This window comes from Myiozetetes cayanensis, unplaced genomic scaffold (assembly GCF_022539395.1).
Source record: "Myiozetetes cayanensis isolate MyiCay16 unplaced genomic scaffold, myiCay2020 scf17, whole genome shotgun sequence".
Taxonomy (NCBI): domain Eukaryota; kingdom Metazoa; phylum Chordata; class Aves; order Passeriformes; family Tyrannidae; genus Myiozetetes; species Myiozetetes cayanensis.
Genome location: NW_026087378.1, coordinates 1,167,999 through 1,193,793, shown reverse-complemented (window position 1 = coordinate 1,193,793; position 25,795 = coordinate 1,167,999). Strand labels below are relative to the sequence as shown.

Here is a 25,795-nt window from a genome sequence, read left to right as displayed (position 1 = left end):
TGTGAAATATGGATGATTTCCATGAGAAAGAACTGTTTGCTGTATAAATGAATGGGCCTGGGGGGATGTTAACAAATAGTGAGGGTTCACCTGGAATTTTACTATCAGAAATAAATGGCTCAAGATATTTCCAAGCTCCCTGATCTAGTTGAAGATGTCCCTTGCTCCTTGCAGGGAGTTGGACTAGATGGCCTTTCAAGGACACTTCCAACACCAAACTGTTCAGTGATTCTATGGTTCTGCTTCACAGATGAAAACCAGCAAAACTTAACCATTTATTCCTCTCTCAGCTTGGAAATGAACCTTCCAAATAACTTTAATGGACTTGTTTTGCACTATTTTCTGAAGGTTTTTCAAGGTTCCTCCTGTTTCATTGTTACTCCTCTCAGCTTGGTTATTAGTTTAAGTTGCCAACCTTCACAGCTTTCTGCTGGGTCCTTGCCCACCCAAGGCTCTGTGTGTTGCTGCTTTCTGACCATCAGAAGTACTCAGTGGATTAGTGGTATAGATTGACTGTAATACCAGCTGCCATTAGGAAATAAAGTGGTCATTTCTATCTTTCCCTGTAAATCCCTCTAAAGGGGTCAAACAGGTCTCTCTGTAATAGATGGGCTTTAATACCATGTTTTTAGAGGTTATATTGAAATTGAACTTCCATAAAATGCAATCAAGCCAAGGGATGGACCAGTGTATACAATGCTCATAGTATTTGTGGGGTCAGAACACAGAAAGGAACCGTGAAATCCAAGTGGATTTTAAAAGAAAGCCCAGATGTTGTTGCAAGATAACTAAGTTAATAGTAAAACAGTTAGAAAAGGTCAGTGGCAGAAGGGTGGCTAAAAGTACTTTGCACACATCTCATAAGTCATCATCTTCAAAGGCTGAAAGGTAACAAAACTTCACAAAGTTTTGCTTTTGGAACACGATTAATATTAATAAAACAGCATGTCAAAGTCTGCTGGCCATTATCTTTGAAGAGGAGATTTGGGTTGGTTTTAACTGGGTATAACTGCACTACCACTATAGCTGAAATGACGGTAGCAATATAGCAGCCAAGGAAAAGGGGTTAGAAAATTTATTTACTCTTTATTCTGCTAGGCAAACCTTTGCTTCTGACAAAGGAGAATGATTTTTTAACAAAATTCCAGTGTGTTTAATCCCACATGAGATTAATATCAAAACACACAGAGGAGAGGAAACAGTCACTGTGGGGCAGCCAACATTTTACAGAGATTTACTGAACAAACCCATTTTCCATGAGCCCTTTCCATGCTGTAGCTGTTGCTCAACAGACAAATCCACGTGCCAGCCACAGGAAAAGTTTTGCAGCTGACTTAGCAGGTATTTTAAATGGAGCCAGGGAGGTTGTTGGACCCACTTTAATAGTCTCACTTTTATTCTTTTTGTTTTGCTTTGTTTTCTCTTAAGATACCTTTCCTTGGGGCTGGAATTAAAATCCATGAAAGAAGAGTTTCTGACAAGCTTCGTCCTTTCCATGACCGGATGGAGGAATGTTTCAAGCATCTCAAAGTCAAAGTGGAAAAACAATATGGAACCAGAGAGCTGGTACTGCTTTCCTTTTAGCCTCCACCTCAATTTCTCTTTATTTAATACACATATTGTTCTAAAAAAAAGATACTTTTTTTTTTTTTTTAATTTTGCTTGTGGACTGAAGGCAGCAGGACCTGAGTTTTGTAGCCCAAGATTTAATTAAACTCTCTGGGCACTTCAAATATTCCTCATTCTGGAAGGTTTTGAGTGTTTTATTATGAGTATTAAAATTGCAAGCCTTTTCAGCCTTATTAAGGAAGTAAAAGCAAATTCTCGTGTCTGTTCTCTTGGTAACTTTTCTTAGTGGTTTAGGGCTTTGATGTGCAATTGATGTCTCCCTGTGCCAGCCACTTCCAGCTGTGTTGTGAAGTAAAACCTGTCATGGGTATAATACCATAAATATTAGTTGAGACCAAACTGAAATATCTGAGAATTGAAGGATAACTTCTGAGCACAAACCCCCCAGACAATTCTTGAATAAAATAGTCTATCTGTGCTTGTGCAGCCTGGCAGGGACGATGTTGCCCAGGTTTTGTGATTAAACACCGGTTTCTTTGGAATTTATTTTGTGTTGCTACTTTCAGCATTGATAATTTTATAACAGGATTTATTTCTTCTGTTATGGGGAAGGGGGGGTGAAATAACAAGTTTCTAACCTAAATATTGTGCTTGTTATACACCTGTATGATGAAAATTCTCTATATTTATCTCAGTCTGATTTTTGTTTTCACTCCCATGCCCCATCCTTGCAAAAATTCACACTTAGCAATATTCCCTCATGCTTGGACCTCTTCAGCACTTAAAAAAAACACAAACAACAAAACAAACCCCAATTCAAATATTTCAAATAGAAATTTTGCAGAGAATGTTGTCTGTGCATTGAGCTTGGGAGGTCTGAGGAGTAAAAATGCACCCAGGCAGAAGACACAGTCACAGCAATTCATGGCAGTAAATAATCTCTCCCATGCCAAGTGTTAAAACACATGTAGGATATTCCAGACCTGCAGCCAAGGGGTGAAATGAAGTTCACACAAAGTTGTTTGACACCATGTGTTTCTCTTTTCCATCCTGCAGCCAGATTTTGATGACAAGAGAGTGGGAAGGCCGAGGTCAATGCTGAGATCCTACCGTCAGTTGTCCATTATTTCACTGGCTTCCATGAATTCAGAGTGCAGCACTCCCAAAAAACTTGCTTCAGAAAGGTTGGTTATGACTGCAATGCTATTTTTTTTTTCCCCAGTCCTGCCTTATGAGTTTTATGGGATGAAACTAAAAGAATTTTTAAAAAGGCATTAAAGGATAAAGACCACCAGAAGTCTTTTCAGACTGTGCCAGAATTATTTAACTGTAGCTCTCAGTTATTCCAAGCTGAAAGCTACACTGTTTCAACCTTAATACACAAAATATACTCAACTCTCACTGAAGAAAAAAAAAAAAGGGCATTTCATTTTCAGAAAACAAGTATTTTAAAAATTAAAGTACCTTACACAAATTTACAAGGATCGGGGGTTTTATTGCAAGTTTCTCTTTATACAGCTTTTAACTTAATTACCATCTTTTTGTCTGTAAAATGTGAAGGGAAGGAGAACAACCTTTAAAAACTTGGCCTTTTAGTAAAGCCTGTAGTAATGTAAAATGCTCTGCCTAATCTGCTTTGACTGCAGCACTGGGAAACAGAGACTTTTAAATCTGAGAGAAACAGTTACAGGGGTATTGATCAGCTTTGTCATCCACAGCTTGGCTCACTTTATAAATTATTTTTTGAGCACATAGAACTTCTTCCCAAACAAGGTACATATAAAACTGATCTTGTTGAGCAATTTTTGATTATGATTTTTTTTTTATTTAGTTTTTTTAAACATCTGATCTCCCTTTTTGGGCAGTTCACCTGTTACAAGCCCAGTGGTGTGTGAGCTTAACGTGGAAGTGTTTTTTTCTTAAGGCACCCCTCTGCTCTTGCATGTTTGACCAGTTCATTTTTTACCATTTTTTACACACTGAGATGCTCAGGCTGCTCTTCCAACCCTCCAACCTCCACTCCAGAAGGGCCAGCCCTGTGCCTGTAACAAAGGCCACCTCCCACAGAACCAGACAAGTCCATTTAAGCAGCTGCCTCGTGCACCTACTCTTAATTGGTATGGTGCTAATTTGCTTCCAGGAAGCACAAGTCGAGAAATTCACCACACTACCTGATTGGTCAGTTTTTATGTTGTAAAATAAGCTCAGTCCCATGTTTAAAAGGCTGATTACATCAACAGAGAAGGGAGTAAAACCAGCACCAGTTTCATGTGTTGTTGTTTGGGGTTTTTTTAAATAAGAAATAGCCCAATTTTTAAACTTTTAAAAATCAGAGGAAGGGAGGAGGGAGTTGGTTTTTAATCACTGAGTATGTGCATTCTTATCCAGTATGGTGACATGAATAGGAGGATGCATTTAAAACATGGCAATAAATAGCAATACTCTGTTCCACTTTGGTTCTTCTCAAACCAAAATAGCATGTCTTGCTTTCAGCACCATCATCACCACACATCAACTTGCCATGTGAGCTCCAGCTCTGCTTAGTTTAGTTCTTAAGCTAATGCACAAATCTTTAAAAAGGGATTTGAGCTAGTTTTAATATTTTACATTCTTTGCAGCATTTTAAGATGATGTCTTGCTGCCTGAAGGCATCTTATTTGTATCTGCAGTTGCCAGCTGAAGCACATCCTGGACTTTTTGCCAGGCTGCACAGAAAGCCGAAGGAAAGGATGACCTGCATTTATATTTCATGGGGAAATGACATCAGAGCAGCAGTGGCTTTTAAAATATCACTCCCCAACTTGAGCTTTTTATTTTTTTTTTTTCTTTTGCTGCTGCAGCTTTGATCTGGAAGCATTGCTACCAAAGCAAGGCAAAGCAGAACCAGAGGAGACCGCTCCACAAATTAATCCTCATCCCGAAGTCAAGATGAGAAAGTCCAAAAAAAGAACAAAAAGAAGCAGTGTGGTGTTTGCTGATGAGAAGACGGCACCTGATCTTTCTGTGTCTGACATGAAATGTGTATGTTACTGATTTGGAGTAATATTTTATAATCCCTTAAAAAAAAAAAAAAAGAGGACATTTGTCCTTTGCTTAGGAAAAGGGAAAATACATCCCACAGAACTCCAGCTGGCTGGGGGAACGTGCAGGAGGCAGAGATGATTTGCCCTGCAAGGAAAGGAATGGGGGGGGAGGAGGGGAAATCAGAACATCTCTGCTTGCTGATGGTGGCAGATGACATGGCTCTGAAGCTGCCAATTCAAATTCTGAGGCTTGGTTCGTTTAAAACTGTGCTGGGAGGGTTAAACTGGCTCTCCTGTGGAGAGGCAATTGACTGTGCTGCCATCTCAGGGCAGCTCTCACAGTCAGGGCTATTTTGGAAGTGATGAGCCCTGGACAGTTTGTACCTTGTTGTGGAACAGGCAGCTGTTCAGAAACTGCAAGATTGCAAACGCTGCTCCTTAAATGTGCCAGCCTGGAGTCTGGAAGCAGTGGCATCTCTCACTCCATACATCATCTCAGTGCTTTGATGGCACTGCTGGATCATTAGGAGGACTTATATAACTTACACTGTGCTTTTATATACATATATATTTGTATATATTTGTATATATATGTGTATATATATATATATGAAGAGAGAGAGAGCTTAATTCTCAGGAGAATTTTCTTTTTGTATAAAGATTAATAAGCAAATAAGCATTGTATAAAATAAATAATAACTCAAATAAACAAAGAACTACACAGGGCTTGTGGATCAAGTCCTGTCAAAATTTAAAAGTCAGGCAGGACTTCAACAGGTTGTTGAATTAAACAGAGGGAGCATAAAGAGTTTGATCAGAAATTTTTTGAAGGATTCCTCAAAGGGGAAAAGAAGTGAGGGGAAAGCTAAGATTCTTTGGGGAAACAAGCAGGAACTTCTGCAAGATTGTGGTTGTCTCACACTAAGTGTCCTCATGCAAAAGAGAGATGTAAAGCACAGTCATGCTCTGAGAAGCATTGATATACAAATCCAAAATATATTGATATAGAAACCCAAAATACATTGATATACAAACCCAAGCAACACCTTTGGCTTTTGATTCAGTTAGATAACACAGACACTGAACTGTGTGGATTTCACTGAATATTGAGTTACAGGATCCTCTTTTGCTCACAGCAGCCGAGCTGGAAATGATAATGCAAAAAATGTTTTCAAAACTTCCTTTGTCTTTGCAGATCACACTCAGAGCTGTCTGATGGTGTTATGGCAAAAATAGGGTAGGAATACCATCCTACAGTTCCAGATTACTTCAGTAGCTTTTTAAAAATAGTTCTTTTTCTATGTAGAATGAGAAATATTGTCTGCAAACTTGTTACACGTTTTTAGCCAGTACTTAATATTATACCTGGACCTAATTCTCAGTTCATCATTAATGTCTTTTTTTTTTTGTTATTTTATTTTATTAAACAGCTCTCAAGGAAGTACGAGTTCATGAGTGACACCAACCTCTCAGAACACGTGGTGGCACCTCAGAAAACATCTGTCCTCAAGCAGATGAGCACTGTCAGTCGTTCTATGCCAACGATCCCAGGTAAGCTGCTCTCTCAGGGGTGAGAGTTCTGCATTTCTTTATCTGGAGCTGAGAAAAGAGCAATGCAGGGTTTGCTCCAAGCAGGGTAGGCAGCTCCCCCCACGTGCCTCTGAGACAAGGAGTGCAATGAAAGTGTGTGCTGTGTGTCAGGCATGGGCTGTGCTGCCCATGCAACGTGAAAAGTCTACAAATGTTGCTTCTGGAGCTCTGAATTTTCCTTCCTTGTGTAGTTTGGATGTTCCTTCTGCCTGGAAAGAGTAGAGGTTTATTCATGTTCCCTGACTTGCAAGGTCTCGTGTGCACAAACAGGGGCTCACAGCTGAGGGCAGTGTGTGTGGAACAGGAGACACTCAGTCTCTTCCTGTTGATGAACATCCCCAGAGGTTGTCCCATTGTAGGGTTTCTACTTCTGCTTTTGGAGTTGGAGAGGAATCCCATAAAGCTCCATCACATCAGGAGGAAGGGGAAACAACATAAGTGCCCACTGGACAGATGGAGGGTGGGATGGGAGAGAAGGGGACAGTGTGACTGAAGGTGGAGCTCATGTCTTGCCCAGGGTGCAGAGAAAACAGGCCCTGTGTCCTTTACCCCCTTCTTCCACATCCCATCCCATTCCTTACCCTGCACTTCACCTACCCCTCTCTTTCCAGATGTCTGTAACAGATGTTTAGCACAACACAACACAACATGGCTCACTTCTTTGTCATGTATTTATCTATTTTTAATTCTTTGACCAGATTGGTTTTGGGGACTTTTTCCACTATTGAGTTTCAATCTAATGAAGTTCAGTGTTTCCCCCTTACTTATTTTTGTATTCTAAGGATATCGTTGATTAAAAATACCTCTTTTTTTTTTTTTTTTCCCCTACTGAATGCATTATTTTGAGTTCTGCTTTGTCTCACTCTCTAACTCTCCTCTGTTTGGTTCTGTTTTGTGCACCCATCATGTTTCTGTTCCAAGGACTAACTCTGTCCGTCAGCACAGCAGCACCCGATGGGACAATTGCCTCACACAGGCTGAGCCAGCCGGTGTTCCCTTCCACCTCAGAGACCGACAAGAAAACCTTCAAAAAGAAGAAAGTGAACCAGTTATTTAAAACAATGGTAGGTCCTGTACCTTTAAGGAAAAACAACATCAACACCAAAAAATTCAAAAATTCTTTGCTATGAAAATTGAGTATTTCTAAGGTAACGTAGGATCGTAAGCCAAACTTTGCTTCTTTGTTTTTATTGCTGTCGTCAGAGAGTGGGGTGGAAGCTCGATGTGGGAGGCAAAGTGGCTGTGGCAGAGCTTGCAGGGATTTAGGGATGCAGGGGTTTAGGGATGCAGGGATTTAGGGATGCAGGGATTTAGGGATGCAGGGGTTTAGGGATGCAGGGGTTTAGGGATGCAGGGGTTTAGGGATGCAGGGGTTCAGGGATGCAGGGATTTGGGGATGCAGGGATTTGGGGATGCAGGGATTTGGGGATGCAGGGATTCAGGGATGCAGGGGTTCAGGGATGCAGGGATTTGGGGATGCAGGGGTTTAGGGATGCAGGGGTTTAGGGATGCAGGGGTTCAGGGATGCAGGGATTTGGGGATGCAGGGATTCGGGGATGCAAGGATTTGGGGATGCAGGGGTTTAGGGATGCAGGGATTTGGGGATGCAGGGATTTGGGGATGCAGGGATTTAGGGTTGCAGGGATTTGGGGATGCAGGGATTTGGGGATGCAGGGGTTCAGGGATGCAGATCTCTGTGCAGTTCCCCTCTGCACCACGAGAGGGCGCGCGTGGCCCGCGATCCCCGCGGTGCCGACACAGACGGGAAGCGGCGATTCCCGGTGGGATTCCCGGTGGGATTCCCGGTGGGATTCCCGGTGGGATTCCCGGTGGGATTCCCGGTGGGATTCCCGGTGGGCTGTGACGGCACCGGGCACGGGGCGCTGGGACCGCAGGGAGCTCAGCACAGCACAGACGTGCTCCCGTGAGCCGGTTCCCGAGGTCAGAGATGCTTATTTGAAAGTAGGAACTGGCTCACGCCGGAGTCCCCAGTGTTGCTTAGGACAGGCTGCTTTCCTTTAAAGGCAGAAACCTTTCGCTGGCTTCTGTGGAAAAGTCACAAAGTTAAAACTATTGAATTTAACGTTGTGCTGGACAGCCAAAAAAAAAAAAAAGTATGTTCAGTGCAGCTGTTAAGATTCAGAATTGGAAAGTTTTCCTATTTTTTCAGGTAGTGGGAGGGTGACATTTCACAGAATCACAGAATATCCTGAGTGAGAAGTGAGCCACAAGGATCATCCAGTCCAACCCCTGGCCCTGTCCAGGACAGCCCAACAATCCCACCCTGTTCCTCAGAGCGTTGTCCAAACACTCCTGGAGCTCTGGCAGCCTTGGGGCTGTGCCCACTGCTCTGGGGAGCCTGTTCAGTGCCAACCACCCTCTGGGGAAGAACCTTGTCCATCCTGATCCTCCCCTGACACAGCTCCAGGCCATTCCCTTGGGTCCTGTAACTCAGAGAAGAGATCAGTACCTGCCCCTCCTCTTCCCCCCATGAGGATGCTGAAGACCCCAGTGAGGTCTCCCCTCAGCCTCCTCCAGGCAGAACTGACCTCATCCCTCCTCATACAGCTTCCATTTAATTTAATTTTCTGGGACACTTGTAATATTCTACACATCAACTCTGCTGATCTTTCAAAGCAAACCATTTTCTAATTTTTGTTTTCTCTAGGGAATAGGTTTCATTTTCATCCATTACTTTCTGCAGTCTTTTAAAAAAAAAAAAAATTTGATAGTGCCTTCAGGGACCATAGAGAAATATTTGGGAAAACCTGCATTTAAATGTGTTCATAATCATATTTTCCTGGTAGGAACAAGAATAACCCATTAATTTGAAGTCTATAGTATTTCACTTACATTCAATTTATCACTTGCTCTTTTCAGACTCAGGAGTTACAGCTTTGCAGCATGATCTCATCCACTCACTTTTAAACCTAAACAGCATATAAAATAAGGAGGACAGAATGTCCTTTCTTGCATGCTGGAAAAAGAACTAACTAAAGCTAAAAATCCATTTATGAAGTGCTTCATAGCACGCTTGGAATCATGTGGACAGGTTTAAATACGGGTTTAAGGTTTTGCAGAATAGGGAAAATGATTTAAAACATCCAGGATTTGGTCGATGTCCCTTTTTTTTTTTTTTTTATTAAGCTACAACTTCAAGCCACAAGCTGGTAATTATTATGTGTATTACTGAATCAATACAGAGTCACTTAAACTTATGACAAGCTGCTTCTGTTCCTTTGCAGCGCATTTCCAGAGTTATGGAGGATGGAAAGCAGTCTGTGGAGCACCATTTCAAACCTTCATCTACAGATCTGTGATTAATTGTGTTACAAGGCCACTGCTCAGCTGAAAAAATATATATACAGACATATATTCTATTTTAGAGCACCATCTACTCCAAAGAAAGGCACTGATGGCTGATGGAGAATGTGAACAGCACTCCCGGGCTCTGATACTTGGGATACAGAGACAGGAATAACATTTGAAGAAAACACTGCAGGATGTGGGACAGAAGGACACCGAGCCTCTGGTTATACAGGTCGAAGGGAATGGTGTGATCCCCAGGGACAAACCTCGTTCCTGGGAAGTGAGCGGGACTGAAGGGCCACCTGCAATGCTCTGTGTGTGATGTGGGGCAGATCCTGCCCTTCCCAAAGTGCAGGGGAGCCCTGGTTTTCTGTAGCTTGCACAGACACACTCCAGCTGTCTCTGCACCCTCTGGCAGTGTAGTCAAGGCAACAGATGGCTCAGCACAAAATAGCCACTGACGATTTACTGCGTGGCTGTATCTGGGTTTCCAGCCCCCAGATCCCTCTGCTGCTCCCAGCACCTTCCCTGTATCCTCAGTCCTTCCTGGGTGATGGCCATGGCTGTGACACCGCCTGCCTGAGTGATTTTCAGAACAGCAGCTGTCGTGTTGAAAACATGCAAGAGTTTATTTCCACGTGTACAAATTGGCATGACATCTGGCAGTGTGATGAACAAAAGCTGCATTTTCTGCTGTTCAATAAAATGTTGAAAGTCTGTTTTACTTGCCTTGAACCTTTCTCCCTGAAATCTCTAGGTATCATCCTGTAAAAGGGAACAGTTTCTTGCTGACATGGAATTCTGTGAGTCCAAGTTCTCTGCTTTTGAACTGATTTTCTGTGTCTTCCCAGCTCCAGAGGTGGAGCTGGAAGATGATGCCTCACTGGTGAGAAGCTCCACAGCAGGTCAGCATCTTATTACCTGTCAGTTCTTTCTACAGGCAGGTAAGTCATCCGAACAGGGGGCTTTCTAAAAGATGAATAATTGATTTCCTTCACTCACCCTTTTATGTGTCAGACACCTACACTGGTTTATATAAAGTAAATAAAATATGACCATGTTGTAGTGCTGTGGAGGGGGGAGACTGGCCTTGCTGCCATTTATATGGATACAGGAAAGGCAAAGGGGTTGAAGTCAATCCTTGCTGAGAGGTTGAATCCATGGAAAGACACCTACAGCTTGTTCCAATCATAAGTATTTCTATCAACACTTTTAGTGTGAATAATTAATTTTAAGAATTCAGATTCTCTTTGCTAGTTGTCAGAGTGAAGCTGTTTTCCACAGGGGTAGTTAGTGATTGTTTCCTGGGAGAGGTTTGAAATATTCCCCGTTGGAACGAACACTGCACCGAGAAATGCTTTTCACCAGAACAACCACAGACAGCAAAATGGGTCCAGTTTTAACACCAGCTACAAGGCTTCTCCAGGGAGAACCCCTCTGTTTAGTAGAGAATGTTGTCTGTGAGTGGGAGAAAGTGAGAGGTTGAGGTGTGCACGTTCAACACCTGAGGGAAGAGGAGAGAGGGTACCCAAGCTGGCCTCCAATCTTACTTGCAGACATCACAAAGCTGTCACAAAATAAATAATTCTTTTAAAAGAAAAGTTTTGGCTCTGTTGGAAATGAGTAAGAAAAGGATGATTCAGCAACTGTTTGTCAAAATACCTGTCAAAGGCTAACTTTTGCATGGTGTCTTGCAGCTTTGTTTCCAGGTGAGTGGAAAAATAAGAGTTTTACCTCAAAGTGTTGTTATGAATTGTTACTGAAGTAGTGCGACTCAAAATAAAAAAGTATGAAAAGTGGGAGTGAGGTAGGAGCCCAGAAACCAATACCAGGAAGGCAGGAACAGTGTCCAAAGAAAGCTTGTGTTTTGCTCAGGTTTTAGTACAGTTTTTGGTGGAAGGCTTAGATTTGCATTTCATTTACTAAAGATCAGCAACATTTTTATTAGTTGTCCCACACCCCAGATTGGCCTCTACCTGCCAGCCCACGTTTCAAGCCTGAAATCATGAAAGTCAACTAGGAAAACCGAACTCAGAAAACCAAAATTAAGAAAAAATAAATGTCAGGGGCAATTTCCAGAAACTGTGGATACTGACATTAAGTCCAAAAAAACAACATAGCACGAAGGACAATTGATGCCCTGGGATAACAAACTGCCAGTGTGGCAATCTGGCAAAGTTTGGTTAAAAATGTCGTTTCTGTCACAAGCTCAGCAGGCCCTTAGCTCTTGTGTGCAGAGGAAGGTCTGCTCAGGTGGCACAGAACATCCCACATTCTTTGAGGTGAAGCCCAGAGGGCAGGGATTTACTCCAGGGTGCTGTCTAAGGGAATTACTGAAGCAGGGGTGGCTGCAGTTGTGATCTGTACAGCCCTGCCACCTCTCACCGTGCAAGTCAGGAAAAAACAACGATGTTCTCATATGTTTTTTGTGTCAGTTATTCCCCTTCTCTCCCGTGTTTCAAATAGGCTGGACAGTGCCAGTCTGGAGTTCTGTTGTGTGGCACAAAGTAACAATTGGGTCGTGTGGGTAATTAATGATGTGTTTGCAGGGGGTGGGAAAGCTGCTTTGCAGCTGAGGTTTGGCGTGCAGGGAGCTGATACAGCACGGGATGCATTTAAGCTGCAGGATGTATGTTCAGTTTAGGCAGATGGCTGAGTTTTGGACAGACTCAGGTACCTGGGAAGCTCTCATGGAGTGCAACACCATGCCAGGGATGCTGGTCCAGCTCCAGGAGAGCTGCTGTGTCAGTGCAGCACAAGGTCTGGTCTCAGACAGCAAAAGTTGGCATTCACCCACATCAGGGTACTCAGAGTGTCCTTATCTGCCCTGGGCATCCAGCCTGCCCTTGTTTGTGCCATGCGGTGATCCCGAGTCCTCATTATGGAATTATGACTTAACTGTTCGCTTTGGCAGGGAATTTAATTCTCTTAAAATTTCTATAAAAATTAGCTGGTGTGAGCTGTAGGAAGGTGATCAGAGTCTAAGTCAATAAGGATCAAGTTTCTGAGGAGGAAGGAGAGTTTTATTAAAGATTTTACAGACCTCAGGAACACATTGTTCCTGGACTGGGAATTAATGTGTGATAGAGCTGTGTACCTGCTCAGGGACTGCTCGACATTGAACTTTTATCTGTGTCACACACACCTGTAACCTTCTTTATTAGACAACAGAGATTGTGGGTGAGTAGAATCATGGAATGGTTTGGGTTGAAAAAGACCCTTAAAAAGTCCCAAACACCAGTGGGGGTTTTTGGTGCCACGTTAGTTATTCTGTGAGGAGTCCATAGACACATTAGGCACAAATGGATTTCTGTTTTCCTTTTCCTTATTGGTATTATTTGGCCTGGCTTTTGGCTTTTTCCCTATTCCCCCAATTTGTTTTGTCAAGTCCCTGCCCTTTCTTTAAGGACTCATTGAACCAGATTCTGTCTCTCTGTCTTGGGACACCACAGCAGAGAGAGAGGATTGGCTTTGTTCATAATTTCAGAAGGGCAGAGTTTTAAATTAAGAATTTTCTGGTCTGTTTATGGTTGATAGAAGGAAGCTGTAATGGAATAACAGCAGAAAGTTTCACTCAGTCTGGAGGACATAAAGTATCCAGAGAGTCAATGAGGATGTTTTAGCACCAAGTACAATATTCTATTGAGTGTCCTAAGGCAGCAGCCCTTTTACTGTAAGAACTACCCGAAGGGCAGTTAATCACCTGAGCAGGCAAAAACCAATAAACCCGCTCCAAGCACTTGTCCAGAGCTCTAAGAAAAGCGGGGGAGTGGATGGGCAGGTCAATGCTTTTGATATTCATGGCTTTGCTGGTGTTCGTTTCATGGCTGGTGGCAATGGTGCAGCAAACTCTTTCATTCACAATCAGTTCAGGTACGTGGAAAGAAAACACTTGGAATGATGGCAAACTACTGAGACGCTGAAGTGGACTGAGATTGATTTGACCTAATCAGTTTGAATGTGAAGTCTCTCAGCAGCTCCACAGCTGGTAAATCACCCACTCCAGTCTATACCCAGAGCCCTGATGAGACTTTGCATGGATTGCACTAATGAGTATGGATTTCTGCTCGGGGCTGGGATAAATCCATAAGTATTTTGTTGTTCTTACAACTGTACAGACTCTGGATCAAAGCTGCTGACTATGTAGGAGCATTTTTGAAATAATGATACAGCTTAAATCACTAAAAGCTCCTCACGTTCACAGCCATCCAACCACACAATTCTCTGTGTTAACTTCCTCTTCTGTTTTCAAGGATTTTAGCTTAACTATCATGAATATAACAAAAGAACCTTTTTTTTTCTGTTTGGGTTTTGTTTTTTTTTTTTTTTAATGTTGTTTCAGTAAAAATCTGTTTAACAGATGGAACATTTATCCCAGAGCCTGACTCAGTATATGCCAAACAACAACGGGAATCGTTCACTTGGGGCATTCTGCTTTAAACAAAAGCACAGGTCAATTCTCCAGAGGGAGGGAAGAGAAAAGGAATAACTTAACCAAACAAAGGACATTTCTCATGGAGAAATCAAGAGAACTTGGGCAATTCAAAGCCAAATTGTCTTTTGCATCACCCCTTTTTTTAAAACCATTTCTGAGGAGGGAGGAAAACCAGTTTAAGGATCCTTTCCTCATTAATTTTGGATGTGGATATGTCCATCTTTATATATATATTTTTTTTTCCTCGAGGAATATGGAAGCCTGCTATGAAAAAACTTGCAGCCATCTCCTATCCTGGATGCCTGGAGTAGTCACTAGCATAGAAATTATTTGTATTTCCCTCCCAGAACTCAGTTCCTGCTTGCTTTTAGGCATTCAAGGTCCTTTTGAGGGGGAACATTGAGCAACGATCCAGGGGCTGCCCTCAGTTGTAAGGACTTCAGCCCTGGCACCATTTACTGCTGCGGGGTGAGGAGAGGAGTTGTTCTTTATTGACTCGGTGCGTGATTCCTGTTCTGATTTGCCATCGAGCTGCAGTGTGTGCTAAAGATTAACACTGTAAACGAATAATTGCTCTGCAAACAAACCTGGGGTAGGCCACGGATTTCATAAACTTTAAAATGTTAGGTAAATTTAATCGTGGTTTTAAAGTGAGGATGGTTTGTTCTGATTGGGGTTTGGAAAGAATTATCCTTTCTCGACCTAGTTCTGTGTCTTCCAGGCCAGCAGACATCATCTCTGTGCCATGAGGGATCTTTGCTGGGATCCACTGAGGGTGTCTGTGCTGTAACAGCACCTGTGTTAAGGATTTTTTCATGTGTGTCAGTGCATTCTGCAGCTCCAGATGCCCCATCTCGTGTGGGTATTCAGCCTGCATTTAACACCAGGTTCACATGAGAGGTGTGAACGATCTCTTAGTCAGCACAAAATGGGTCTTCCCATCACTTGCATTAGCTCAGCTCATGGTAGGTGCATGTTGGGGGTGTTACCGTGGGGTTGAAATGGTGATGGATTCAAAAAGCACAGGAAAGGTGATGGGGAGCAGAAAAGACTCATGTAAGGCATCTATGCCCTGAGCTGGCAGGCTGGCAGCCGAAAAAAGAGGCTCATCTCGGTGAGCTGGTAGGAATCTTGCAACTGGAAAATGGCTTAAACAGATATTTGAGGGAAGGATTTCTTCAGAATGTTTGGTCACATGTTTTTATAGAGAAGAAAACAGCCCTGGGTAGAATAGCTTTAGATGCAGCTCTTTTAGCCTGGAATGTTGTATTTTATTTGACACTAAAGCACATTAAGGTTGGATACCTGGATTGTGCAAATACTGAGGAATGGGAAGTCTTTCTTTCAGCTGCTTTGACACACTTGACAATGCATTAACTTGTAAAATCTTTCCTAACAACTGCATTTAGACTTCTTCCACAGGACAGGAAAACAGCACTGTTGGAGATCAGGACTGGGAAATAAAAAAGTAAAGGAAACAAAACTGAAAAAAACCAACATAAGTCTCTAAATTTACCAGAATTTCCACACGGTTTTCCAAAGCAAATGAAGGATTCTAACAGGAACCATTTAAAATGTTTACATGTCCCAAGGGTTATTTTTGCAGGTGATATTGCCCAGGCGACACCAGGATCACACCAGGACGGGAGATGTGATTGTTCTCCAGGGCAGGGCCGCACGAAATCCACACATTTCCACCGATCGTCACGAGGGGGCGATGACCAGTCGCGATACTTTGCCCATATCGTGGAACTCCAGCGAGCGATCTCCCTGCCCGGACACCGGGAAGACCGAAGCGGAGCAGCAGCTGGAAGTGCGAGGATTCACAGCTCTGTAAATCACCCTCTCCGCACGTCAGGTTATCTTGGTTTGGTGCAGTTAAACCCTGGTTACACTACAACAACCCGAAGTTTATGTAGGGCTGAGTGTGCCCAGAGAGGAATTCCCTGCACTGACTTGCACCAATTCACTCCCCCGTTTTAGTTGCCAATTAATTTTCCCCGAGTGTTTGTGCTGTGAGAGTACAAAAAGTTGTGGAACACTGAACAAAACCATTTTTTTTTCCTTAAAAAAGGAAGTCACGTTTTCTGAAAATCATTGTCTCTAAAATGTCTTTTCAATTTCAGATTTCCATTTCAATCATGGAGTGGGAGGAGCTCCTTTATCCATCCCAGCAAATACCTTGATGCTGAAATGTGACTGAAGCAGAAATATTAGCATGTTGCTACTTTTTCTTTCTATAAATCACTGAAAAGCATTGAAACAAACAAATTAATTTCATTGACATGCACAAAAATTTAAACCTTAAAGGGTTTTGGAAAGGTGTTCAGATTAATTGCACATCGATGCTCTTACAGCAGCTCATTTGATTTTAGCACCGTTGATTTCTAGTGTAAACAAATATTTCGTGTGAGTGTAGAAGAACAAGCAGATAATCCAGAAGAGGGAAGCATTTGGAAAGCTGCAACAGCAGTGAGGCTGTCCAAGTAGGATTGATTAAATATCTATATTCATATTAATTTCCTATAATTGAGAGGGACACCTTGGGTTCTGCCATGAGAAGAATTTGTTCCAGCCTGTGTGATTCAGCCCTGAGCTGTCCCTGTTCCAGGGCTGAGCGTGGCTGTGTCTCCAAGTGCAGCAGATCCCATGGGAGCCACAGGAAGCCAAAGAGAAGCTGGAGATTCCTTGCCTGCCTGGGGCTGTCACAACCCATACATAACCCAGGGGACACCTGCTCCCCTCTCCCACATTTATTATGTGTTGGCACGGTGGTGGAAAGGCTTAGTTGAGGCAGGAGTTACAGCTACTTTTGCTGTCACAGTTCTCATGGTCAGAAAGCAGCTACAAGCCCTTACAAGGATTTCACGATCTTCTAAAAGCTCAGTTATAAAGTTGCTTTAAAAATCCACAGGGATTTTGTTCTGGAGGACTTGAAAAGTCTAAGGGCATTTTGGCATTGCAGCATTGATGGCACAGCTCCAAATGATATTGCCTTTTCCATTAATTTAATGGTCAACCTACATTTCTAGAAATGTTTTGTGATGCTGTATTTTACATTTCTTATGCTGTTTGTAACGTCCTTGAGGTGACATTGCTTTGCCTGCTACACCTTGTTTCTTCTGATGGTGTGGTTTAATTTGCAGATTGTGGGCAGATGGTTATTGGAATGAGACATGAAGTCTTCTACAACTGATGTGAAAATGTGGTGTTGATGGACACTGAGCTGCCTCTGAATTCAGGGTGGGAATTGTTTGACACCAGGTGGGTTTCTTGCTACACCGACTTGTATGTGAACTCTTTCAAAAACGCTTTTCCCCTCTTCTTTGTGACCACATGAATAGTTTGTGTGAACTTTTCTTCAACCAGGTGTTAAACTGTGCTAATACATCAGGACTGGGGTGGGCACAATGTTGTCAGTATAACCTAAACTTCATCTTCAGCAGAAGGAGCTCTCTGCATCGTGGGATTATCTGGCAATATGTTGCATGATCTGAATCAAGTGTAAACACTCAATTTAATTTCTGATTAACCAGCTGAAGTACAGGACGCAGAGTGCTTGATGTTGCCTTTGTGAGGGACAAGTGAAGTGCAGTGAGTTATAAGATTTGCCAGGATAAATCTTCAACCAAAAAATCTTGAACTTGTTTAAGCCATTAGAGTGGGTTTGTGCTCTGCTGTACTTTGCATCCTGCAGGATATGCTGCTTTATTGCTCCGAGTTCTCTAAACCACTGTGAAACAGCATGATGACCTGAAGATTCTTGTGGGACTATCAGGTATCATGCCTTATTTTGCTTTTTTCATTTTGGGAAATCCGATTAGGAAAGCAGTTTGTTGTATCTCAGCCAAAACACTACACAGTGTTCCTCATATTATTCTCTATTTTCTGACTCCATGTGGTGTTGCTTCCCACTGTGCTGGTGTGTACACACCTCTCACTGCGTTTCAGGAGCACTGGATGTAAAGGTTACTTTGGTGTATAAATGAAAATGCTGAGGAATCTTAGTTGATAACCTTTCATAGCCCAAGCTTTCAGATAATTATCTTTTCCCTTCTAAAAGGGCAGTCATTGTGAAGAAATATTGCTGTTGGCTGGAGTAGAGGGGTACACAGGAGCTGACCTAAAAAACCTATGCAAAGCAATGGTTCTGCAGGGGCTCATCCTCAACCTTGCAGATTTTGGAGCTTCACTTAAGAAATCGAGAGGAGCAAATATTTGAATAACTCAGGAGCTGTCAACAGTGTTTGGTTTGACAACAATCTGTGGCTGATCAGCCTTGCAGCTGGTGGGGACATGCACTCAGGGCTCTGCAGGACTGCACTGGAGCAAAAAGAAATGTTAAAAACATGATGCATCCTGCACAGTCAGACCAGACCTCACCCAACCAGATGCACTTGGAAGTAATGGTCATTAAACTGCATGTCCAGCATCAGCCTGCCTTTTATTTGCAGAGTTATTCAGCCCTAAAAGTGGTCTGTTCACTCAGCTTGGTCAGCACATCGCCTTTTCCAACCTCTTTCTATGGAAACCTCACCATTTTTTCCTTCCTCCACTTCTGGGCTTGCTGCCTTCTTGCAGCCCTGCCAAGGAGAGGAGTGTCAGTGCTGAGGACCCCATGGCAATATTCAGTTAACTCCAGTTCTGACAGCCCATCACAGCTTGAACAAAGTTTATTCCCTCCTTGCTGCCTTGAGGAGCATCTGCCCCACGAGCGCTGCCCGGGAGCGCGTTCTGCAGTGCCCCTGCAGCACCAAGGTGTGCCCAGAGCACTCACAAAGTGCCTTTTTACTGGCACTGTTTATGCTCTGCTCTGAGGAAATCAGGCCCAGCCAGTTGGAAGGCGAGTGTGCTGTTGGATTGTGTGTCTGCCAGGGAGGGATCAGACCTTTGCACTCCCTTTCCCAGCTCGGAGGCAGAAGCCCACAGGTGTCTTTGCACTTCCTTGCTGTCAAAGCAGCGTTTGCCATTCTTCCCCCCAGCCCTTGCTTTACTCAGCTCTGTGTGGCACTGCTCAGGTGTCACCTCGGGGAGGGCTGGCAGTGCTGAGCATCCCCTGCCTGCCCGGGCTGACCTCGCTCAGACACACCGCACCAAAACTTCGTAAAGATTCATTTGCAGGGGAAACTTTACAACCTTCAGCAGTCTCTGGTTGCAGAATTAATCCTTTTCCCCTCTCTAAGGGGCAGCCTGGGACATTTTCAAAGCCTGTGTTCACTCAGCACCCACTTCAGGGTATTTTAACTGTGACTGTGCACACAGAGCACCTCAGGGAATAAAGTATTTAGATGTCACTCATCGAAGTCCATGATGCAGTCAGCTGAATTTTTACTTCTTGGAATAAATTTACAAGTTTTTCTTGTTTCCAAGGGTTTTTTTGGCAAAAATGTAATTTGCTGAGCAGTGAAAAATTCATTATATTTACTTTTCTCATTATATTCTGGCTCTTGGTTCACTGTAAAAGTGTTTATACTCATGTGAGCATTTCTTAAACGTTTTTTGAGCGGACTCTTCTGTAAATAGTTGGGGGGATTATTAGCAATAATTGTAACAATATTTGCAACAATATTTGCAACAATATTTGCAGGACTACACATATAATTCTAAAATATATCCATATGTTAGGAAGCTAATTAGGAAGCTGTAGGCAATGTTGTTCTAACAGCTTTTTGCATGTTTGTAACTCAGATTCCCATGGAGAAAAAAATCACTTCAGAGAAGTTTCTTGAGGAAGGAGGTACTCAAATTATTGGTTCCTGAAAAATGAATCATTTTTTCTTTCTTGTTTTTGTTTAAGTCACCTTTTGCACAGCAGTTGTCACTTAGAAAATAAGCCAGTCCCAGTGTGTTCCACTTAACTGTTGTCTGTTTAATGTGTCTCTGCACAAACTCTGAGCTCTCAAATTAAAGTAGCAACTTGTTTGTTGTAGTACAAATGATTTTCTGTGCAGGGAGGGCATGTATTTTTAAAATAACAGCTGCAGAGCTGCATTTCTGAGCTGGCAAATGGGCCAGTTTTGTCACTGTACTCAATATTTCAGTAGTGTTTCCAGTGGAATTTTTGTCATACCTTTTGAAGCAACAAAAATATGGATGTGACATCGGTGAGTCATTGCTGTTTAGGGAGGGGGGGATCTTGGTGGGGCTGCTGCAGCACAAAAGATTAAGGTGAATGTGTGAACAAAGGAAGAACGTCTTTGGTGCAGCCAGGAATTCAAACCCACGGGTGAAACCTGGTGTTTCTGCAGAAACTATAGGACAAGAGCTATCTGAAAGGCCCTGTCATACCAGGACCTCCTGCAATGGCACTGGTGTTAAGGCTGACTCAAGTTCTAAATGTATGGATGTGCCTTAAGCACACACAAAAAAATGTGCAAATATCACTGCAAGTGTGTTTGACTCCATGCAGTGAAGAGCTGTCCCCCCCAGACAGGTGGTGGTGACATTGCAGCTCTGCCTTCTCCTCCTTCAGACACGCAGGGCCCACGCAAGGCACTAAGGACTCTTCCAACTTAAAAAAGGGGATGAAAGTTTCTCCTTGTTACCTAATTTTAAGGAATCAACTTTTGTCTGCATAGGTACAGATGAAGTTACTGGAACTTAGCTGAGCAGAGCCCAACGCTGCCACCCCTTTCCTGTTTGGAAATTGTGCTTAGAGGTTTTATGAGCTCTCTGCACCAATCCTGCACCAAAGAGGAGGCAGCACATAATGATTTCCCAACTCAGTTCCCCAATTTAAGCTTTAAAGAAAGGTTTGATGATTAAGCTGATTTTTTTTTCTTTTCTCAGAAGATTAATCCTTACTTCAGGGAGTTAATTCCCTTTCTATCAGTAAGACTACTCACGTGAGTAACCAGCTACAGAGTTTGCCTGTAGTACTGTGATCGCCTAGGGGGAAGTACAAGCAACTGTGCAATTAAAGTTACAAAAGGAAAAGGTCTGACCTTTTCTCTTTTCCTTTCTTTTCTCTTTTTCTTTAAGCATATATATCCCTACCCTTTCATTGACTAGTGACAATGATTTTTGCATTCTGAGCTGTTAGTAACAGCAGCACAAAATTACTTTTTTAAATTAAAAATAATATTAAATGTGAAAGCTGCACTGGCAAAGGTAGGAAGAGGAAGATCTCTGATGAGTTTTATCACCTTAGGCTTTAACACCTTAGGTTTTCTTTATGTGTATGACATTAGTGGAAAATTCCTTCATTCAGGTGAGAAGATAACCAGTTGTAACTTTCCCATTTGGTTGATGTGACATCAATGACTGCCCGGGACTGCCAGCATTCCAAAAAGGATATCGTCCTCATCTGCAGCCACTCAGGGCTGTGGGGTGGAGCCTGCAGCGCTGGCTGAAACATTTACAGGTGCATAAGTAGCTAGGGCAGGGCACAGGTGATGCACCTGTCCGGGAAAGAGCACGAGCACAGGTGTGTCAGAACTGCGTTGGAGCATGAGCTTCTTCGACCCTCAGACCCACTCCCCACCACGCTGCAGCCCACAGTTCCCAAACATTGGCCAGGAGCCTCCAGAGATGAACATCTACTACGAGAACTTCTTCCATCCGCAGAACGTCCCCAGCCCGCAGCGACCGAGCACCTTCGAGACGGGGGATTACAGCGCCACTGCCAACCCTTACCTCTGGCTGAACGGGCCTTCCATGACCCCCCCGCCCTACCTGCCGGGCTCCAACGGCAGCCCCTTCATCCCCCAGTCCTACGGGGTGCAAAGGCAGCTCCTGCCCAACGTGCACGGCCTGGGGGGAGCTGACCTTGGCTGGCTTCCTCTGCCGTCCCAAGAGGAGCTCATGAAGTTGGTCAGACCACCCTACTCCTACTCTGCCCTCATTGCCATGGCAATCCACGGGGCTCCCGACAAGAGGCTGACCCTGAGCCAGATCTATCAGTACGTGGCTGACAACTTCCCCTTCTACAACAAGAGCAAAGCTGGCTGGCAGAACTCCATCCGGCACAACCTGTCCCTCAATGACTGCTTCAAGAAGGTGCCTCGGGATGAAGATGACCCAGGTACAGCTCTTTCCCTCTCTTTTCTCCCCCTCTAATTAAACTTGGTCGATTTAAAAACACCCAATTGTTAAGAGACTGTGATGACCCACCCTTAAGGGTGTGAGGAAGCACTTAGTAATAGCCTGGATTGAGGACATACACAGGGCAGCACTTTTTTTTCGGAGTTCTGAGCTGTGCATAATTCAGCTGGGAATTAGTGCTGCAGGGAGAACTCTGCAGAGAAGGGAATTCTGTCTTGCTCTGGGTCTTCCTGAGCACAGATCAATGGAGCATTCCAATTGGGCAAGGCACATTCGGGACCCATTTGGTGCAATGCATGACTTTAGTCAAACTTATCCGGGATTTAATGGCAAGGGGATGAGTAAAAATTCAGATTTGTCAAAGAAATCCATCAGCTTTAAGGAGTCAGTATTGATTTTCCAGAAGAGAGCAGGCTGCTTGCATTTTGTTTGTTGCAAACAGTGCTTTCCTTGGAATCACACCTCTCTCTGCCATTTCTGACCCCTTGGCTGCTATGCTGTCAGACATTCCATAATTTATTGTTTTCTATCAATAGCCTCTAAGAACCATTGGGAGCATTTAAAACACATTTGATTATGCTGCAACAGAGGGCCAAAAATCTGCTTCTATGTTGTTAGAAACATAAAACTCCCCCACTGAATCTGGAGGAACAACCCAATATGGGATTTGATTACTATTGGCTGTAAATTCAGAAGACCAGCTATATACTGAAAACCTCCTTCCCTCACCAAGAAAACGAAACAGAAAGCCCTCCTAGTGTCTAACTCCACTTGTAGTTTTACATGTGTGAAGAGTCAGGGCTAAAGAATAAAGCCCAAGTCTTTACACTTTTTTTTTTTTTCCCCCCAGAATTCAACAGACTTATGGTTTTGGGTGACTAAAAAATATATGTGCTTTGCTCATGCAGTTGTTCGGTTTCTGTGAAAGGAAGAAAACACTGTAAAGCCCCAGATGACTGCTGTTTTCTGTCTGTGTGCATGTTTTTATACCAAAAATGTACTTTTCTTCTCTTTGACAGGAAAAGGGAACTACTGGACTCTGGACCCAAACTGTGAAAAGATGTTCGACAACGGGAACTTTCGCAGGAAGAGGAAGAGGAAGTCTGACATTGAGGCAAGCGCTGCCACTCTTGGAGCTGAGAAATCAGAGGACAGCACCCTGACTGGCAGCCCCAAAGCTGCAGAGCACCAGGACATCTTGGAAAACTCATCCCCTGGGACTGACAACTCCCCCGAGAAGGAGTCTCCCCCTCCCTCCTCCAGCAGCCCCTGCCTCGGTAACTTCCTCTCCAGTATGACGGCCTTTGTGAGCAGCTCCAACTCGGGGGGCCGCTCGGGGCCGCTGGGACTCAGCTCTGAACCCATTGACAAAATGGGACAGAACATGGTAGGCTTCAATTCCTACTCCCCCCTCTCCACTATCCCCAGCCACGGGGTGGGAGAGTGGTCCAACTCCGTGCCTTCCCCTCACCTTGGCCACAGCAACTCTGTGCTCAACCAGTTTAACACCCACTTTTACAGCAGTATCAGCACAAACAACACACTGTATTCCAGGGAAGGGACAGAGGTTTAAATGAAGGATTCTAACTATTTATGAGAGGAAGTGACCCGTGGGCAGGTGATTAGCATTAGCCTGTTGTCTCTAGGACCCTCTGCACCCTTCCTTCTGACAGCCACAAACTTGTTGTGCTTACTGAAATCACAAACACTCCACATTTGGCAGCTCCACATGAAAAATCAGGGATTGTAACAGCAACAACAGTGAAAACTCCTCAGACACTGATTGTGTTGCTGCCAACCAGGGTCCTCTACAGATGCCCTTGAGAAGTTACTGCTTGCCTTGGGCAGGAAGCTCTTTCTGGCGTGGCACTGCTACTGCTGTGCTTTTGAGAGTGCTGATAGAAATGTGGTTGTATCTTTGAGCAGCCTCTGTTGCTGCCTGTACTAGACATGCTTAGCAAGTTCTTATTTGGCCAAAGCTGTTCTGAACACAGAAGGGTCCAGAATAAAAACTGCTGGCTAGGGAGCAACAACCAACACTCGAATGGTGAGGGCTGTCTCTGGTTGTCTCTCACACTAGTGCAGACACTGTCTAAAGTCTGACCCCCTCCCAGCCCCAGGGGAACGTGGCTGTGGAGCAAAGTAACATCACCATGGACACAACAGGAATATTGGAGCTGAAGGGAAGCAGAACAAAATCCAGTGGAATTGTCTTCTGCTGGTGCAGTTGGATCTTAGTGCTTTCAATTCTAATTACAGGGTCCATTTTTTTTCCTTGCACATGCAAATCTGTTCACATAAGGGAAACAAGATCTGTCCTGAATATATATATATTTAATACATGTGTTTTCTAAGAAGAAACCACATTTGCTCTGTCTTAATATTTTACATTAATTGTTTCTACTGAGTAAAGAATTGGAATACTGGGATGGGAGGGAGGGAAGAAATAAAAGAAGGTAAGAAGTTTACCTGTCTCTGAGTTTCAATTCCAAAGGCTAGATTTTTCCAAGTATCAATTGCAGATTGTAAAAAGTCTCTGTACTGTATTTTTTTTGGTCATTTTGTAAAAGTCTGTGTTATTTGTCCTTGTGTAAATATTAGAAATAATGCTTATTTTTCCTACACTCTACCATAGCCATAAACAAAATTTCAAAATATATATGGAGTTTTTTTAAAACCAAGACTTAACTGAAATTCCACATTTATGTAGACATATCTGTAACTGGATAACCTGCTGCATACATGGACATCGAGTTTAACTGTTCACATCTGGGCACTGACCAGACTTTTGGAATGATAGAAAACATTAATGCATTGTAATAGATACCATTTTACCTTGATTTTTTTTTAACTCTACAAGGGTATAGTTTTGTTACAGGCCACCCCAGAAACATTTTTAATAAAGCATTTGGATAGAAGAGTGTGTACCTGTGTGTGTGTGTGTACTGTACTACTTACATCTTTAAAAGTCTCCTTAATACTCTGATTGAGCAATTTGTGTGAGGAAGAGCACTTTAACACCCACAGAAGGTCACAGAATCACTTGAAATTTCAGAAATCAGCCCAAATTTTTATGAGTGAACTAGCCAATATGACTGTAATCTTTTCTGCATTTTTATTCATTATTTGATTTTTTTTTTTAATGCTTTAAGCTTTTCATTATCACAGTTGCTCTGACTATTCATAGTTTTGGACCCACTATAATAAGTTCTCACTTGGGAGCTGAAGCCTACCTGCACTGCTGATATTTTTGCTTCAGAAAAAAAAGAAAATGACCTTCTGGTGGTGTCCTTGTGCCATCACCAAGTTTTTCTGAAGAGCTGAGAAGAAGAATGATGTTGCTAAATCAGCACACAGCAAAAAGCAACTCCTTTGTCACTCAGCATTTTGTTTGACTCTCCTTGTTCCCAGTCCCAAAAAATGACAGAACTCCATACAGGTGTGCAAAAGGACAAGAGTTTGTGCCTCATTGCTTCCCAGATGCTGTCAACCAAATACCACTTTTGGCTTAAGCACAAGGAGGAATTGCTGCCAAAATGCCAGTTCTGCCCAGGCAAAGGTACGTTTTCCACTGGGTTCCCTGAACACCAATCAGTTGGTTCCCCTGCACCCATTGCCCTGGTTTGGCACATCATCTGCTGCTCTAGGAGGAGTGGAAAGATGATGGCATGAGATGTAATCCTATTTCTCCTCAAAACAGAATTACATTGCAATGAAACAAATGAGGAGCACTCTTCCTCATCTGGGTGTTTTGCTTTTCAGGGAGAATTGGTTTTGATATCCAGACCTGTTGATACATTCCTGGAGATGCTGCATGTCAGGAAAA

General features: G+C 43.2%; 2 protein-coding genes across 3 annotated transcripts in view; both read left to right on the top strand.

Annotated features, from left to right (window-relative positions):
* Positions 1 to 15,650, top strand: part of DOCK2 (dedicator of cytokinesis 2) — a 166,292-nt gene extending 150,642 nt beyond the window's left edge. The window contains exons 47-53 of one of the 2 annotated variants that reach the window (XR_007628557.1): positions 1,429 to 1,566; positions 2,626 to 2,753; positions 4,410 to 4,590; positions 6,023 to 6,143; positions 7,104 to 7,246; positions 9,428 to 10,435; positions 15,533 to 15,650. Coding sequence is in view for 1 of the 2 variants with exons in the window: in XM_050311875.1 (XP_050167832.1) it covers positions 1,429 to 1,566; positions 2,626 to 2,753; positions 4,410 to 4,590; positions 6,023 to 6,143; positions 7,104 to 7,246; positions 9,428 to 9,502 (786 nt within the window). In the remaining variant the exon portion in view is untranslated. Of the gene's footprint in view, positions 1 to 1,428; positions 1,567 to 2,625; positions 2,754 to 4,409; positions 4,591 to 6,022; positions 6,144 to 7,103; positions 7,247 to 9,427; positions 13,700 to 15,532 lie in introns of those variants that run through there. The other variant, XM_050311875.1, reaches the window with a different exon arrangement.
* A 5,703-nt stretch (positions 15,651 to 21,353) lies between these two features.
* On the top strand, positions 21,354 to 24,842 carry FOXI1 (forkhead box I1). Its single transcript, XM_050311879.1, has 2 exons — positions 21,354 to 21,949; positions 22,989 to 24,842. Exons 1-2 carry the CDS (start codon positions 21,376 to 21,378, stop codon positions 23,540 to 23,542), a joined length of 1,128 nt encoding a protein of 375 aa, XP_050167836.1. The 5' UTR covers positions 21,354 to 21,375; the 3' UTR covers positions 23,543 to 24,842.
* Positions 24,843 to 25,795: the final 953 nt, after the last annotated feature.

What these genes read in the sequence shown, in the direction of transcription:
- FOXI1 (XM_050311879.1), top strand. Translation starts at nt 21,376, where the DNA reads ATGAGCTTCTTCGACCCTCAGACCCACTCCCCACCACGCTGCAGCCCA. An exon ending in TCGGGATGAAGATGACCCAG is followed by an intron (nt 21,950 to 22,988) that starts GTACAGCTCTTT and finishes TCTCTTTGACAG; the next exon opens with GAAAAGGGAACTACTGGACT.